Source organism: Saimiri boliviensis, chromosome 4, assembly GCF_048565385.1.
Source record: "Saimiri boliviensis isolate mSaiBol1 chromosome 4, mSaiBol1.pri, whole genome shotgun sequence".
In the NCBI taxonomy this organism is placed as follows: domain Eukaryota; kingdom Metazoa; phylum Chordata; class Mammalia; order Primates; family Cebidae; genus Saimiri; species Saimiri boliviensis.
Window position 1 is genome coordinate 38,118,474 of NC_133452.1, and position 16,492 is coordinate 38,134,965.

At 34.5% G+C, this 16,492-nt stretch overlaps 1 protein-coding gene across 2 annotated transcripts in view; it reads left to right on the plus strand.

Annotated features, from left to right (window-relative positions):
• MED23 (mediator complex subunit 23) overlaps positions 1 to 16,492 on the plus strand; it is a 42,579-nt gene that overhangs the window by 20,613 nt on the left and 5,474 nt on the right. For both annotated transcript variants that reach the window (XM_010343009.3, XM_010343010.3), the window contains 13 exons: positions 706 to 851; positions 1,744 to 1,989; positions 2,934 to 3,076; positions 4,070 to 4,244; positions 4,901 to 5,064; positions 7,192 to 7,316; positions 10,402 to 10,607; positions 10,697 to 10,877; positions 12,193 to 12,363; positions 12,724 to 12,940; positions 14,563 to 14,799; positions 15,618 to 15,783; positions 16,325 to 16,397. In XM_010343009.3, the coding sequence (XP_010341311.1) occupies positions 706 to 851; positions 1,744 to 1,989; positions 2,934 to 3,076; positions 4,070 to 4,244; positions 4,901 to 5,064; positions 7,192 to 7,316; positions 10,402 to 10,607; positions 10,697 to 10,877; positions 12,193 to 12,363; positions 12,724 to 12,940; positions 14,563 to 14,799; positions 15,618 to 15,783; positions 16,325 to 16,397 (2,250 nt within the window). The remainder of the gene's footprint in view (positions 1 to 705; positions 852 to 1,743; positions 1,990 to 2,933; positions 3,077 to 4,069; positions 4,245 to 4,900; positions 5,065 to 7,191; positions 7,317 to 10,401; positions 10,608 to 10,696; positions 10,878 to 12,192; positions 12,364 to 12,723; positions 12,941 to 14,562; positions 14,800 to 15,617; positions 15,784 to 16,324; positions 16,398 to 16,492) is intronic.

Below are 16,492 nucleotides of genomic sequence, written 5' to 3' on the forward strand. Positions count from 1 at the left end.
CTCCTTGGTGTTTTATCATATGAGATATTTGAGTAAAATGTGAGGTACTTTGATGATTGCCATTTTCTAGAAGTACTTTATTATGAAAATTTTTTTAACATACACAAAAAGTAGAGTGAAGAGAACAGTAAACCTACCATGTTGTAACCATCATCAAGAAATACTCTCGTTTTATCTTCCCTCTTTATCTTTTTTGTCAATGTTGGACAATTTTAAAGCAAATCCCAGACATCAGTATCATTTTACCCATCAATAATCTATATGTTTAATAACAATCATTTAGATTGCATATTTCTTAGATTTTTCTATGTTCTTAAAAAGTATTCTGAGACTTTTAGAAAGTCTTGTGTTTTTAGTTACATTATCATATTTAGTAAGATTTCATGATATGTTTAAATTTTTAAAAAGTAAAAATTAAAAAATGATTTTTGTTTGAGAATGCTCTGTGATTGTAGGAAAAGCTTGACAAAGCACCTGTGAATCTGTGTTACTTTCTTAGCAAATAAAAACATACCAAATAAAGCATCTTGTAATAGTTTCAAAATTTTATGACTGTTAGACCTTCTGATTTGTATTATTGAATTATTGGGGCTAAAGTAAGATATGATATGTTAAAAAGAGATATATCAGAAATGATTACTAAAATACATGTAATTATTTAATTCTTCTCTTTCTTGTATTATTTTTCAAATTGTTATTTTTCAGTATATCCCAGTTCCTGATATTAATAAACCCCAGTCAACCCATGCCTTTGCAATGACTTGCATTTGGATTCATCTCAATAGAAAAGCTCAAAATGACAACTCCAAGCTACAGATTCCAATACCTCATTCCTTAAGACTTCACCATGAGTATGTTATCTGTTGCTTGATATTTAATTTTCTCATTTAATTAATAGTGGATTGTAGACTAATATTGGTGTCAGTGTCTGTGTGAAATTTGGAAATCTCCCCATACCCACTAGAGGTAAGGGTGAATACTTGATGTATAGGTCATACCAAAAGAATCTGTCCAGTACCTGTATCAGGAAACAGCTACAAGATTAGTCTTGCTTATATGAATTTTTTTTTTTAATTTCCATGGCTGATCTTCAATTGTGTATGTTATACTTTAAAGTTATTGATATAATGAAAGCATATCAATTTTTATAACTGTAAAAATGTTTCAGAATTTTTCAAGTTCTTGGAACTTGAACATGAGCTGACTGAGATATCGCTCATCACTGGGCTGCCAGGATTGATTGAACTCATCTGGCTGGCATGACTCTTAGTATCTCTTCCAAAGTTAATATCCCTTCATAGAAGATGGCAGGCCAGTCAGACTTGATAATTTCATTTGGTTTTCATTTTATGAGATACCCCTTAACTACCTTTTCATAGTGATATCTGTAATGAAGACATTGTTATGTTTATACAGGCAGATAATAAATAGAGTCCTGGTTCATGGACTTGTGAGTTATTTCTTCATTCTCTGAAACTTAGCCTAATATGGTGGCTGTATATGTTTGTAGTACGTACTTAACAGATAACTATTAATTGTTTATTTAAAATTATTTTTCTTCTGAAATGCTACCTAAATGTCTGTGTATGTTCCCACTCTACATTTCAAACAGAAACTATAGTACCTATAGGAACAAAGATAGCATTAGTGAATAATTGCATAAAATTGAACTTTTAAAAAATACAAATTAACATTATGGAAGTTATTTTTATTTTTTCTTTTTAATGGAACGTGAACTTTTAGGTTCCTGCAGCAGAGTCTGAGAAATAAAAGTTTACAGATGAATGACTATAAGATTGCCCTATTATGCAATGCATACTCTACAAATTCAGAATGTTTTACATTACCCATGGGAGCTCTGGTGGAAACTATTTATGGAAATGGAATTATGAGGATACCTCTCCCTGGAACAAACTGTATGGCTTCAGGATCTATTACCCCCTTACCTATGAACCTCCTGGATTCACTGACAGTTCATGCCAAAATGAGGTATGTTCTTTTTATTAATTTGGTTCCTTGTCAGGGAATTGCTAAGAATATAGCATAACCCTTTATTTCATGATTTTGTATATTATTTTATGGTCAGGTACATTTAAGAAAATAATGGCTTTATTTTATTACAAAAGTGAATATTTTGTATTAAGGAACTCTAGGATAAACAAACCCAAAGAAAGTGATTGTCATAATCTCTCCATGAGAGATAAGCATTATAAAAATTTTTTTGCACATATTCTTTTCTTTTTCTATGGATGGTTAAGTATGAGGACCAGTGTCACTAGAGCTTCCAACATTTTTGAGAAGGGCTAGAAATCCAGATTATTTTCCTACTAGTCTTTCAGCTTTTAAGTATTGGCTTAACTTTTAAAACAAACACTGTATAGGCCAAAGAGAATTTGTCTTTGAGCCTCCAAGTGGAGCATCAGTTCTAGTAGAGCTATACTCATTTTCAAATGGTAACTATTGTGGTAGAATTACACATGTGCTTCACTTGCATATATAACAGGTTCAAGCAAAGTCCCATTAGAACCTAACATTTGGGTCTTCGCAGTGATTTATTAAAGTAAAATCTGTGACAAAGTTATATCATTTCCCAAATGTATTTTTATGCATCATATGAGTGACCAAAATCCTTCAAGCATGCTCTTAGGAGTTTTTTTTTTTTTTTTTTTTGCTCTTAGGAGTTGAAGCCAGTTTGTTTTTCCATGAGCAGGGGAATCCATATGCACATTGAAAGCACTGTAGAAACCAGAGTGAGTCTCAGGTTGTGCGGTGCATCCTTACCAAGGGCCTTGCACGACTTAAACACATTAAATGGATCAACTTCATTTGAATCATTTAAGTTCAAAAGTATACTAAGTTACTTCTAAGTAGAGTAGCCCCTGTGTTTATGTCAAAAATATGGATTTTTATTTTCTTCCCTTTTTTCTTCTCAGCCTTATTCACAGCATTGCAACCAGGGTGATAAAACTTGCTCATGCAAAATCCAGTGTGGCCTTGGCTCCAGCCCTAGTGGAAACTTACAGTCGTTTATTGGTCTATATGGAAATAGAGTCTTTGGGCATCAAAGGATTTATCAGTAAGACAGGACTTTGTGGTGTCTATAACTATTAACCCATTCATTAACTCAAAAGGTATTTTTCTAGGTCCTGGGGGCACATCAGAGAACAAGTCACCACCATGATGGAGCTTATGGAGGGGGACATTAAAGTAAATAAATGAAATATGCAATATGTCAGATGATACATGTCATAGAGAAAAGTAAAGCAAAAAAAGAAGAATAGGAAGTGTGAGGGTCAGGGGGTTTGTGGCATTTTTAATTAAAGCGGTAAGAAAAGGTTAATGTGCTACTTGCTTGGAATGCAGTGAGCAGAGTAGACATGGTCCCTGTCCTCATTCAAATGGATTCTGCCCAAAACACTAATGCTATCCTCCAGTGCATACTAAGGCTGACTGGCAATAAAGAAGGAATTTTCCTGCATTGCAGAAGATACATTATAATGTCTCTTAGTTATTATATAGTTCAAAGTAATAGATACTTTCTAATATAGACATTTTTTCTGATTCATGGTAATTCCAGCTTTTCGCCAATGCAGCATAGTTTTAATTTTAACCATAGTAATTCTTCTTAGATAACTGAATATTGAATAAAACTTTTTTGGGGGAAGGAGGAAACAAGGGCAGGTATAATACAATTTTTGTATTAAAAAGTGAACCTCATACTTCAAAAGGTATAGAACATTAACTGTCTAAAAATAATTTAAAAGATAACAGAATTGAGAAGATTTTTTTTCATATCTTGTCTCATTTTATTTTTCTAGATAAACATGAGTATCGCTTGCCAAATTCCAGGAAAAAAAAAAAGCAAATTTGATATTATAATTAGGATCTGAATTTTTCCTTACTGTTAAAGTAGAAAATAAGAAAATATGGAGACTGTGTGTGTGTGTTTGTGCGTGTATATTTTCACAATCAAATCTTTACTTACATTTTGCTCAATGTGACTTTCTTCAAATATCTTCTAATGCATAGCTTTTAATAATTGGTACCTTAAATTGTCCTTTTCCTCCAGGTCAGCTTTTGCCAACTGTTTTCAAATCACATGCATGGGGGATCTTACACACACTCCTTGAGATGTTCAGTTACCGGATGCATCATATTCAGCCTCATTACAGAGTTCAACTCCTGAGTCATCTGCATACTTTGGCTGCAGTTGCACAAACAAACCAGAACCAGCTCCATCTTTGGTGAGCTCATTGAAGACCATGATTACTTAAGATTTGTTAGAAATTTTGTTGGAGATGAGGTTCTCAATCCTTTATCTTGCAATTTTTAAAATTCATTTCTATCATCAAACTTTCTGCTTCTAAAGTATTTTATTTCCAGTACAGGAGCAGAGTGTAGCTCTTTAAATAGAAACTGATTAAGATAGTTGAGTTCTTGATTCAGGATCTTTGGACCGAGAATTAGTACTTTCAGGTATTTATTATTAGGTTCTAACTTAGCCCTTTAGAATGCTGGATTTAGGTATACTTCAGATTGTGGTTAAAGTATCATGTCACATTGATGTTACTTTAAATTAAAGTATTTAGATAAAAAAATATAATTTTTGAAATGTAATATGTCCAGGTGAAATTTTTTAGTCCTATATGCGACAAGCCATCTTTTTCAAATTTGTAAAAATGTCACAATTTTCACTACAAAATTGGACTTTAGGTTTTTCTAAACAAATTAAGCAACATTTATTCTTACACAAAAGTTTTTTTTTTTTTTTTTTTAATTAGAGAAGGGATGGTCATAGTTTGCATGTTTTTCCATTGTAATTAACCTTAGAATTAAATTCCATAATTCTGAAATTTTATTATAACTTTTTCACATTTCTTTTTATTCTCCCACTTTTCAGTGTCGAGAGCACTGCTCTCAGGCTTATAACAGCATTAGGTAGCTCAGAAGTACAACCACAGTTTACTCGCTTCCTTAGTGATCCCAAAACAGTGCTCTCAGCAGAATCTGAAGAACTGAACCGAGCTTTGATACTGACTTTGGCTAGAGCAACTCATGTAACAGGTACAGTTAATCTGTGACTACAAACAAACAAAAATCAGATTAATTAAAGTGTTATGTGATTCTACTAATTACTATGGGTGTAACATACTAAAAAGATACTTTTCATTTGTTCAAAAAAAGCCAGTTGTTTTGATATCTTTAATATTTCATTTATGGAAGCTCTTTTGCATACCGTCGTTCTATTAATAACTGGAATGAGCATCAGTTTTCAGCTATCTTCCATAATTTTAAAGTAGTAATTCTTTAAGCTTTTTGGTCTCAGGACTGCTTTACACTGTTAAAAACAAAATTGAAATTCCTAAAGAGTTTCTTGTGTATGTGGATTGTATCTATGGATATTATTCTATTAGATATTAAAATAGAGAAGTTAAAAAATACTTATTAATTTGTTTTAAGATAGTAATAATAAACATTACATGTTAACATATGATGTTATTTTAAAAAAGTGTATTTTCTAAAGCAAAACATTAGTGAGAAGGGCTGCCATTGTTTCATATTTTTACTTCTCTAATATCTGATGTAAAGAAAGACAGCTGGATTCCCATCTGCTTAGACATTTAATCCATTGAAGTTTTAGTTGAAGTAAGTGAAAATGTGGCCTCACACAGATGAGGTTGGAAAGGGAGGAATATTTTAATAGCTTTTTCAGATAATAATTGTGAATGTTTTTGACATCACACTAAAATTGGGAAAATGCTAGTTGCTTAAAGGTTTCCTGCAATGTGGAAACCAAAACCCTTATCAGTGAACTTCATGTACTTTGTTACATTATAATCTGTACATCTGTCTTGTACATTTAGTAGATTTTAAACCCATGCATGTTTTGTAACATCATGAATTATTCATTTTGAAAATATTGGTTCGTTTTGAAAATATTGGTTCACTGAGTTACATAGATCTAGCAAATGTTGGCATTTTGTTATGTAGTATCAGAAAATTACATTTGTTGATATCACTACAAAGTTTATTAGAAAAGTCTAAGTTTTAGAATGCTATCATGTCATGGTAGTAGATACAGGTTTTCCAAAATTTCCATTTTTACTTAAAAGGTCAAATTTTATCATTGGTGAAAGATAATGTTATTTGTTTTCCTTGAAGTGACAAGTTCATTTTGTTATTTTCAATAAAATGCCTAAATACCTAAGTCTACCTACTATAGTTTTCTGTCAGATGTTCTTTCTTTCTTTCTTTTTTTTTTTTTTTTTTTTGGTCAGATGTTCTTTCAAGTAAAATTGGAATTCCAAAAAAAAAAAAAAAGCAGCTCATTTAACTCAGTGCTCAGTCAGTCACATAAGTGTTTTTCCTCAAGACAGCCATCAAACTTTAGAACATGAGGCACATGCTTCCCATGTTGTTAAATATGATATTAAAAATAGGTGTCGAGGTTGACATTGGCCCTTTCTTTCACAGAGTGCATGTGGTGGAGGAAAGCCTTTTCATCTAGTCTGGCACCGCTGTTTGATTTGTACTTAGGACCAGCAGTTTTACCACCATTGCTTTTGTACCATCAGTGCTCATATCAAGTAAAGAAGCCGATGATATCTTTTTATTATTATTTGATCTCATTGAATCTTTGAAGGGCTATTGGGGAGTCCTCCAGAGGTCTGCAGACCACACTTTGGAAACTGCTGTTTTAAAGAAATAGTTACTGATTTTGGCAACCTCAAATACATTTATGTAAATTATGTTCTTTTACATAAATAAGCCTCTTCAATTTTGAGATTTATACTTGCATTATGTCATTATTTCACCACCAAAAAAGTCATCTTCTTTCTTTATTTTATTCCCTTGGCCCAATAAAGTACTACCAAATCAGTGACAGAGTGAATAAACGGTAGTGGTGGGCCAGTATCACTGTTATCACTGGTACTCTATAACCTCAAAAAAAGAGAGATTCCAAATGTATTTTGTCATCTTTTCACAAATTGTCTCATATTTTCTAATATGATCATCTAGATCACTCATAAACTAAACAAATTTAGGTTCCAAGCTGAATATAACTAGTTAAGCAATGAAGGCACTGCAGTGAAATTCTCTATTTACATAATTATTATTTTCACTATAATCTTTTATGAATTGTGGATGTAATCATTTATATCTGGATTACATCTATTTGTTTATGTTTAGATTTTTTTACAGGCTCTGATTCAATTCAGGGAACTTGGTGTAAAGACATACTTCAGACCATCATGAGTTTCACTCCTCATAATTGGGCTTCACACACCCTGAGCTGTTTTCCAGGCCCACTACAGGTAATTTCGTCTTGAATTACTTGTGAATACACATGAAATCCTTCTTCCCGTTCACAGTGGTGTTCTAGAGTGAGTCTTGGTAACATCTAAATAAAATTAGCTTTTATTTATTTTAAAAAATATTTAGGCCTGGGCATGGTGGCACATGCTTCTAGTCCTAACTACTCAGGAGGCTGAGGCAAGGGGGATGGCTTGAACCCAGGAGTTCAACGTTACATGAACTATGGTCACACCACTGCACCACAGCCTGGGTGACAGAGCCAGACCCTGTCTCTAGAAAAAAAAAAAATTATTATTTGCAAAATCTCTCAAGTTGTTCTTCATCCTACTCTGTGACTGGACATATTTCTAAAAATTTAATTATTATGGTTTCAACTTAGTTAACAGTTTTAAGGGGAAGAAGAGTAGGAGGAGAAGAAAAATAAAAATGAAAAAGAGAAAAAAATAGTTAATGGTTTTAGAATCTCATGAAAATTAACATAGTACCAGAAATTTTTTTTCTCTTTCATAGAACTGAAATGAGGAGAAGTATAATGTAATGGAGCTTCACAGTTTTTAGTCACAGAAAAACTGTAAACCTGGCTTTTCTAATAGGGCAAAAGGCAAACCTCATCTGTCTTCAGGAAAAATGTTGGGCATGATGAACATCCACTTTTCATAACTCCTGGTAGGGCTAGAGCATTTGGTCCTCAAACTTACCACATCACCTGGAGGGCTTGCTAAGCTACAGATGGCTGGGCCCCCATCCACAGAGCTTCTCATTCAGTAAATCTGGGATAAGATCTGAGAAGTTTGCATTTTTTATAAGACCCAGATGATGCTGATACTGCTGGTGTTGGGACCACACTTTGAGGCTAGTGTAATGGATTTTTCCTGGAGACACTAACATATGTAGCCAAAGGGCAGAGAGGTTTCATTCTTTTTTTCTTTTTAAGATTGGCAGAAGTATCAACAGATGATTGAAGAAGCTTTGCATTCAGGCTTGCTTAGAATTTTTGTTTAGGAAATCTAGAAAAAGGAATCTTGGAGATAATCTAGTCAAGCTTATGTATTTTCTAGATATAGAAATTCAGGCCTTAATTGCTGAATTAAGATCACCTAGAGTTTATTAATGTCAAAATCAAGTCTAGAACTGGTTTATTAACTCCATATTCAGTGCTCTTTCTTTTTCTTTTTTTTTTTTTTTTAAGTTCTGGGGCATATGTGTAAATCTTGCAGGATTGTTACATAGGTATACACATCCATGGTGGTTTGCTGCCTCCATCTCCCCATTACCTACATTAGGTGTTTCTCCCAGTGCTATCCCTCCCCAGTCTCCCCACCCTCCACAATCCCTCCCCTAACCCTCACCCCCCAACAGACCTCAGTGTGTGATGTTCCCCTCCCTGTGTCCGTGTTCACATTGTTCAACACCCACCTATGAGTGAAAACGTGCAGTTTTTGGTTTTCTGTTTTTGTGTCAGTTTGCTGAGAATGATGGTTTCCAGATTCATCCATGTCTGTGAAAAGAACATGGACTCATCCTTTTCTATGGCTGCACAGTATTCCATGGTGTATATGTGCCACATTTTCTTTATCCAGTCTATCACTGATGGGCATATTGGTTGGTTCCAGGTCTTTGCTATTGTAAATGGTGCCACAGTGAACATACGTGTGCATGTATCTTTATAATAGAATGACTTATAATCCTTTGGATATATACCCAGTAATGGGATTGCTGGGTCAGATGGGATTTCTATTTCTAGATCCTTGAGGAATTGCCACACTGTCTTCCACAATGGCTGAACTAATTTACACTCCCACCAACAGTGTAAAATTGTTCCTATTTCTCCACATCCTCTCCAACATCTGTTGTCTCCAGATTTTTTAATCATCATCATTATAACTGGCGTGAGAAAGTATCTCAATGTGGTTTTGATTTGCATTTCTCTAATGACCAGTGATAATGAGCATTTTTTCATATGTTTGTTGGCCGCATAAATGTCTTCTTTTGAAAAGTGTCTGTTCATATCCTTCAGCCACTTTTTGATGGGGTTGTTTATTTTTTTCTTGTAAATTTGTTTTAGTTCTTTGTAGATTCTGGATATTAGCCCTTTGTCAGATGGGTAGATTGCAAAAATTTTTTCCCATTCTGTTGGTTGCCGGTTGCTTAAGTTTAATTAGATGCCATTTGTCTATTTGGCTTTTGTTGCCATTGCTGTTGGTGTTTTAGTCATGAATGGTATTGCCTAGGTTTTCTTCTAAGGTTTTTATGGTGTTAGGTCTTATGTTTAAGTCTTTAATCCATCTGGAGTTAATTTTAGTGTAAGGTGTCAGAAATGTGTCCAATTTCTGCTTTCTGCACATGGCTAGCCAGTTTTCCCAACACCATTTATTAAACAGGGGATCCTTTCCTTGTTGCTTGTTTTTGTCAGGTTTGTTAAAGATCAGGTGGTTGTAGATGTGTGGCATTACTTCTGAGGCCTCTGTTCTATTCCATTGGTCTATATCTCTGTTTTGGTACCTGTACCATGCTGTTTTGATTACTGTAGCCTTATAGTGTAGTTTGAAGTCAGGTAGCATGATGCCTCCAGCTTTGTTCTTTTTGCTTAGGATTGTCCTGGCTATGCGGGCTCCTTTTTGGTTCCATATGAAGTTTAAGGTGGTTTTTTTCCAGTTCTGTGAAGAAGATCAGTGGTAGCTTGTTGGGGATAGCATTGAATTTGTAAATTACTTTGGGAAGTATGGCCATTTTCATGATACTGATTCTTCCTAACCATGAGCATGGAATATTTTTCCATTTGTTTGGGTCCTCTCTTATTTCCTGGAGCAGTGGTTTGTAGTTTTCCTTGAAGAGGTCCCTCATTAGTTGTATTTCTAGGTATTTGATTCTGTTTGTGGCCATTGTAAATGGGTGTTCGCTCATGATTTGGCTCTCTGTTTGCCTGTTATTGATGTATGCCTGTGATTTTTGCATCCTGAGACTTTGCTGAAGTTGCTTGTCATAGTAAAGAGATTTTGGCCTGAGACAATGGGATCAAGTAGGCTTCATCCCAGTGCTCTTTCTACTATAACCAATAAAACAAACTTCTCATCTTCTTTTTAGGCATTCTTCAAACAAAATAATGTGCCTCAGGAAAGCCGTTTTAATCTGAAAAAAAATGTGGAGGAGGAGTATAGGAAGTGGAAGTCAATGAGCAACGAAAACGACATTATTACCCACTTCTCTATGCAGGGCTCCCCTCCTCTCTTTCTTTGTCTTCTCTGGAAAATGCTCTTGGAAACAGATCATATTAATCAGATTGGCTATAGGTAAGCCAAAAACCCAATTTGCCCTCCATGTGGCAAACTGTTGTATCCATACAGTAATGGAGTTTTATGTTTTACTCTCTGCCTTCCAGAGTTTTAGAGAGAATTGGAGCCAGGGCCTTGGTAGCCCATGTGAGGACATTTGCAGATTTCCTGGTATATGAGTTTTCTACATCCGCAGGGGGTCAGCAACTCAATAAGTGCATTGAAATTCTTAATGACATGGTTTGGAAGTATAACATTGTTACACTGGACAGATTAATTCTCTGCCTGGTAAGAATAAATGTTTCTAAGCGTATTCTCTTTTAGATCAAGATGTATGACTAATGTATCATGTGTCGATCTGTTCTATATTGCTTTGAAGGATTTAATGAATTTATACTATAACCATGAATTGCTGTCACTTCCCTAAAGAGCTAGAAATTTTCCAATTTCCTTTTTTTGTTTTTGTTTTCATTTTTGTTTGTTTGGTTTTTTGAGACAGGGTCTTGCTCTGTTGCCCAGTGCAGTGGTATGGTCATGGCTCACTGCAGCCTCAGCCCTCCTGGGCACAAGCAATCTCCTCCTGCTATTCAGCCTCCTGAGTAGCTGAGACTGCAGTCATATGCCACCATACCCAGCTTTTTTTTTTTTTTTAATCTTTTTTATAGAGACTGAGTTTCTTCATGTTGCCCAGGCTGGTCTCAAACTCCTAGGCTGAAGGAATCCTCGTCCTCAGCTTCCCAAATTGCTGGGAGGACAGGTGTGAGCCACTGCTTCCAGCTGCAATTTTCTTATTCATTTCATAAGTACATATTGAATATCAACTGTGTTCTATGCATAAAAGGTACAAAAGTAAATAAAATAGATGTGGTCATAGCCTCATGGTACTCTAAAAATATGAGCAATTAGACCCTGAGTTAATTCTCCAAAACACCCACTAGAGGCAGGAAGTAGCAGTAAATCACTGTGTTTCTTTACAGAGTGCTAATATAACCATTTCTGTATACTTTGGTAGCCACAGCCATAACTGAATGTTAATCATGGCCACCAAACATTCCCCAAATGTTTTTTTTTTTTCTCTCCTGACTTTGATATCTATTTCCAGTAAATTTCTTTAAAAAGACACTGAAGTAAGCTGGAAAATGCAACATTAAAAAAAAATTCTATGGCGATGATATTTGGAGTGGCTTAGTTTAACATTAACCCTTTAACTGTGGAGCATCGATATAAAAGTAGCTATTATCTTTTAGGGAAAATAATGTAAGTCTATAAATCAATAAGATAACAGTATAAGGTGGAGGTATAGAAAAAATATTTCCAGGAAATAGTGAGAAACCTTATCTGCTTAGGTGATAGATGTGAGAGATAGATTAAATTTTTAAAAATAAAGATGGACATTCCAGGCAGAAGGACTAGTAAGCCAAAAATAGGCAAGAAAGGTCAGATATGTTTGGGGAATACTGAACAGTTGGTTTGGGATAGACTGGATGTCTAATGAAATTATGAAAGTGAGATTTTATTTTATCAAATGTTAGGCTTTCAAATGGCCCTCATGGTTTTGCACAGGTTGAGAATTTTCATATAATTTTTCTTTTGTTCTTTAAAGGCCATGCGTAGTCATGAAGGAAATGAAGCCCAGGTTTGTTATTTCATAATTCAGTTGCTGTTACTGAAACCAAACGATTTTAGAAATCGAGTAAGTGACTTTGTGAAGGAAAATTCCCCAGAGCACTGGTTACAGAATGACTGGCACACTAAGCACATGAATTATCACAAGGTACTAGTTCGAATTGGTATTTTAAATCATACTTTTAAAGTTGTATTTCAGTATTTGATGAATTGATTTGGCTATTTTCTCTCTGGTTCTAATGTTTTTTCTCTGGTGTATATAGAAGTAAATTAGCTCTCTAAACTTCTTCAAGGTTGAGAGTTTCGGTAATGTTGAAAATAAATTGAAACTGCAGTTTTAGTGGACATATGTACTTACATTATAAAAAGAAGTAAAGTATAATCAAGTTTAATTTAAAACGTTTCCTTGTAAAAAATATTTAATTAATATTTTCAAGTTCATTTAGCTCTTTTAAGAGAATTTTTTGAAAAAATGTTCTAAACATTTATCATCTGCACAATTCCACAGAAATATCCAGAGAAGTTGTATTTTGAGGGCCTTGCGGAACAGGTTGATCCTCCTGTACAGATCCAGTCTCCCTATCTGCCCATCTATTTTGGGAATGTGTGTCTTCGATTCCTTCCAGTATTTGATATAGTAATCCACAGATTTTTAGAGTTGCTTCCAGTATCCAAATCCCTGGAGACTCTATTGGATCACCTAGGAGGCTTATATAAATTTCATGGTGAGCTTTTTCAAATTTTAATTTCATCTAAATCTCCATAATCAAAAGTAGTCTGGGCAGAACCACATGGTAATAGTGGTTCTAAAGGTCTGATTTTAATTATTTTAAAATGAAGTGTTCTGAGGATAAGTATTGTGGATGGTGCCATGAAGTATAAAATATACAACATAAAAATAGAAACAAAAGTCTGAGTTCAGAACAGGGTGATGTTACTGTAAACTAAACAGATCTTGCAGCCTTCTTGGATGGGTAGGATTTGAACTGTGATGCATCCAATTTATAGCAGCAGCAGGGAAAAGACAGCATACGAGGCAGAAGGGATAGTTTTGGGGAAAATCATAGAGACAAAATAAGGTATAGTTGAAGAAAAATTGCTTTGTTGGGTTTAATTGAAAATTCTTACCAGAGAGTTCTAGATACAAGGTTGGAAAGACAGATTGTACCTAACTGTAGCTCACTTTGAATGCTATGCTGATTTTATAATTGCAGATAATAATCATCTGGAAGTTACTGAGTATGATCATGGCATGGGAAACATTCTTTCAGAAAAGTGCATCCAGTTATAGTTGGCAGCAGTCTTAGGAGGAAGCCCTTTCAAGGACATGTCAAAAAGCCCAGTTGTGTGATTAGTATCCAAACAGCAATGGTGGCATTGAAAATGAGGGAAAAAAAGTGGGGGTGGGGGGGACAAATGGTCACAAAAGAAAGAACAGGACTTGATTGGTTGGTTATAGGGAGAATATTGAAAGAAAAATCAAAAACAGCTTTAAAGTTTTAAGCATAGTAACTGGAGAGTGGCAGGGTCAGGGACGGAAATACGAAGGTCATGGAGCAGCCCCTAAGGGAACAAAGTGTTTGGCAGCCAGTCCTTCTTCATCTTTAAGATACCTTTCCTCAAAGCAATAGTAATAATTGTGGGTTAACATGATAGAATAGGCATAAAGTTCAAATGAGCATTCTTTTAAAAACATTTTTCTTTTGGATTAGGTAATATATGCACTTGGTAGGAAGAATATATAGTGAAAAGTAGTTCCATCCTGCCTCCAGCTAGCCAGTTTCTTTCTTGGTAGGCAGCCAGTGTTACCAGTCTCTTACCATCCTCTCTTAGAGAGCCTGGGTGTTTTTGTTTTGTTTTGTTTTTAACACAAGTAAAATGTAATATACACATTGTTCTGTGCCCTGTTTGTTTCAACTTTATCATATATTAGGGTTGGCCATTTGTATCAATACATAAAGAACTACGTCATACATGCCATAATTTATCAGTCCCCTGTTTTTGACTTTTTAGGCTGTTTTTCATTTTTGGTAGTGTAAAGAGGGCTGCAGTGACATCCCTTGTTGTACGTCAAGGGATAAAAATTTATGCAGGATAAATTTTCAGAAATGGAATTGCTTCCACTTAAATAAAAACAAATGCAAATACAAACTGTATATTACCAGAAGCATTCTGAGCCTTCTGCCTCTACTCAGGTTAAAATATTCATAGTATACAATTGGCCAGCATGTGAAATTGTTTCATAATCTTCTGAGCTGTTTCTCAGTTATCTTGAAAGCAGTGGATTACTTTTTCACAGTTATGAGTAACCAGTTAAATGTTGTGGTGATGTTTTTGTTCTTGGCAGATCGTCCAGTGACTTACCTGTATAATACTCTGCACTATTATGAAATGCACTTGAGAGACCGCGCATTTCTCAAACGAAAACTCGTCCATGCGATCATCGGCTCTCTCAAGGATAATAGACCACAGGGCTGGTGTCTAAGTGACACTTACCTGAAGTGTGCTATGAATGCACGAGAGGAAAATCCATGGGTTCCAGATGACAGCTACTATTGCAGATTGATCGGCAGACTAGTCGATAATATCCTTTCTACTGTGATTTTACAGACTCTCCAGAAATAACAGTATTTTGATTTATGAGAACAAATTTTTTCTTTTTAAGGTTTTTAAAAATATATTCTAAGGTTTTACTTTTAAGATCACTTCCCTTTTTATCTCTCTAAAAATTTGAAATCTTAAATTAGCAGCATCATGCCAGATAGGCCGAAATACTATTAAAATTTATATTTTAGAACTTGAGGATAAATGGTTAAAAATTATATTTAAAAATAGACTTTATGGAGATTTGTTTCAAAGAAAAAAATTTATTCTTAAATGTACTATATTTTGTAGCGCATGCATCTGTGTGCTACTGGAGAATGTACCATCTTGTTACTTTTAAAAAAAAGCGTGTTTTTATTAATAAATGATAAAACATTTTTCTTTTTTTAGTGAAAAGGGATATTTTAGTGAAAATATACTTGTATGTTTCTTCATTTTGATTTTATGTTTTCATTTATTAGCACTCTATACTTTCATTTATTAACACTCTATACTTCATACCACTATTTTACTAGAAATTCTACGTTAATGAGTGTGACTTATTTTCCTACACAAAGGAATTTATTTTCTGAAGCAAAAGAAGGGCTCATTATAAAATAATGTTCATATTAATGTCTTATAACTATTAAAAGAAATAGGCTCATAAGCCTTGGTATACCTTGGTTGCATCTGTGGCTATTATACATCACATTTATAAGAGCCCACCTGTAAGACCAACCATTTATACTTGTGGTTAATTAAATGATTGCTCTTAATACATTTCAGTCATGTCAGTGTTATTGCTTTAACTGTGTTCACCGATGGCTGGCAAATCTCCTGGTCCCTTTCCAAACTGTGACTGGAGATTCAATGAGTTTCCCAACCCAGCTGCCCACGCTCTCCATGTTACTTGTGTGGAGCTCATGGCCTTGGCAGTTTCAGGCAAAGAGGTCGGGAATGCCCTTCTAAATGTCGTCCTGAAAAGGTATGTATTCTGGTTCATGCAGTAAAATTGGTTGTTTACTTGTAAACAGAATGGTGTTTTATTTGGACCTTTAAGACAGACCTGTTGCCACAAGTCTGTTGCACATTGGATGATGACTGTTTTCTGGTTCCAGAGCTTGTCTTTGTGATATAGGAGTTATGGAATGAGCCCTGGACAGGATCATAAGATCTGGGTTTGTTCCTACTTCTACTCATTAATAGCAGTTTGACATTTAATTTAGGATTAATGTTAACTTGTCACTTAAAACAAGATTCTCTTAATCTTGTTTTCAAGATTTCAAGATTCTCTTAAAAATTAGCACAAAATATGGGATAATGATTGGGGAAGAAGCATTTTTAAAAAGCCTTATTGAGTTTCTATGTATATTACATTTTTATGCAATAAAAAATTCCCCATTGTTTTATTGAAATGGATTAGTTGTCAATCCTCTGAATTATAGGTATTTAAAAATAAGATCCATTGTCAACCATCTAAAATGTTTTTATACTTTCGTACTTGTGTTCTTTTTTGCTGGTTGCAGTCAGCCTTTAGTGCCAAGAGAGAACATTACAGCATGGATGAATGCAATTGGTTTGATCATCACTGCTCTACCAGTGAGTTAATAATTGTGATTTGTACTTACTGATGAAATACAGCCCCTTGTTCCATGTCAGCAAAAAGAAAAGATGCATATAGGATGCCCTTGTAC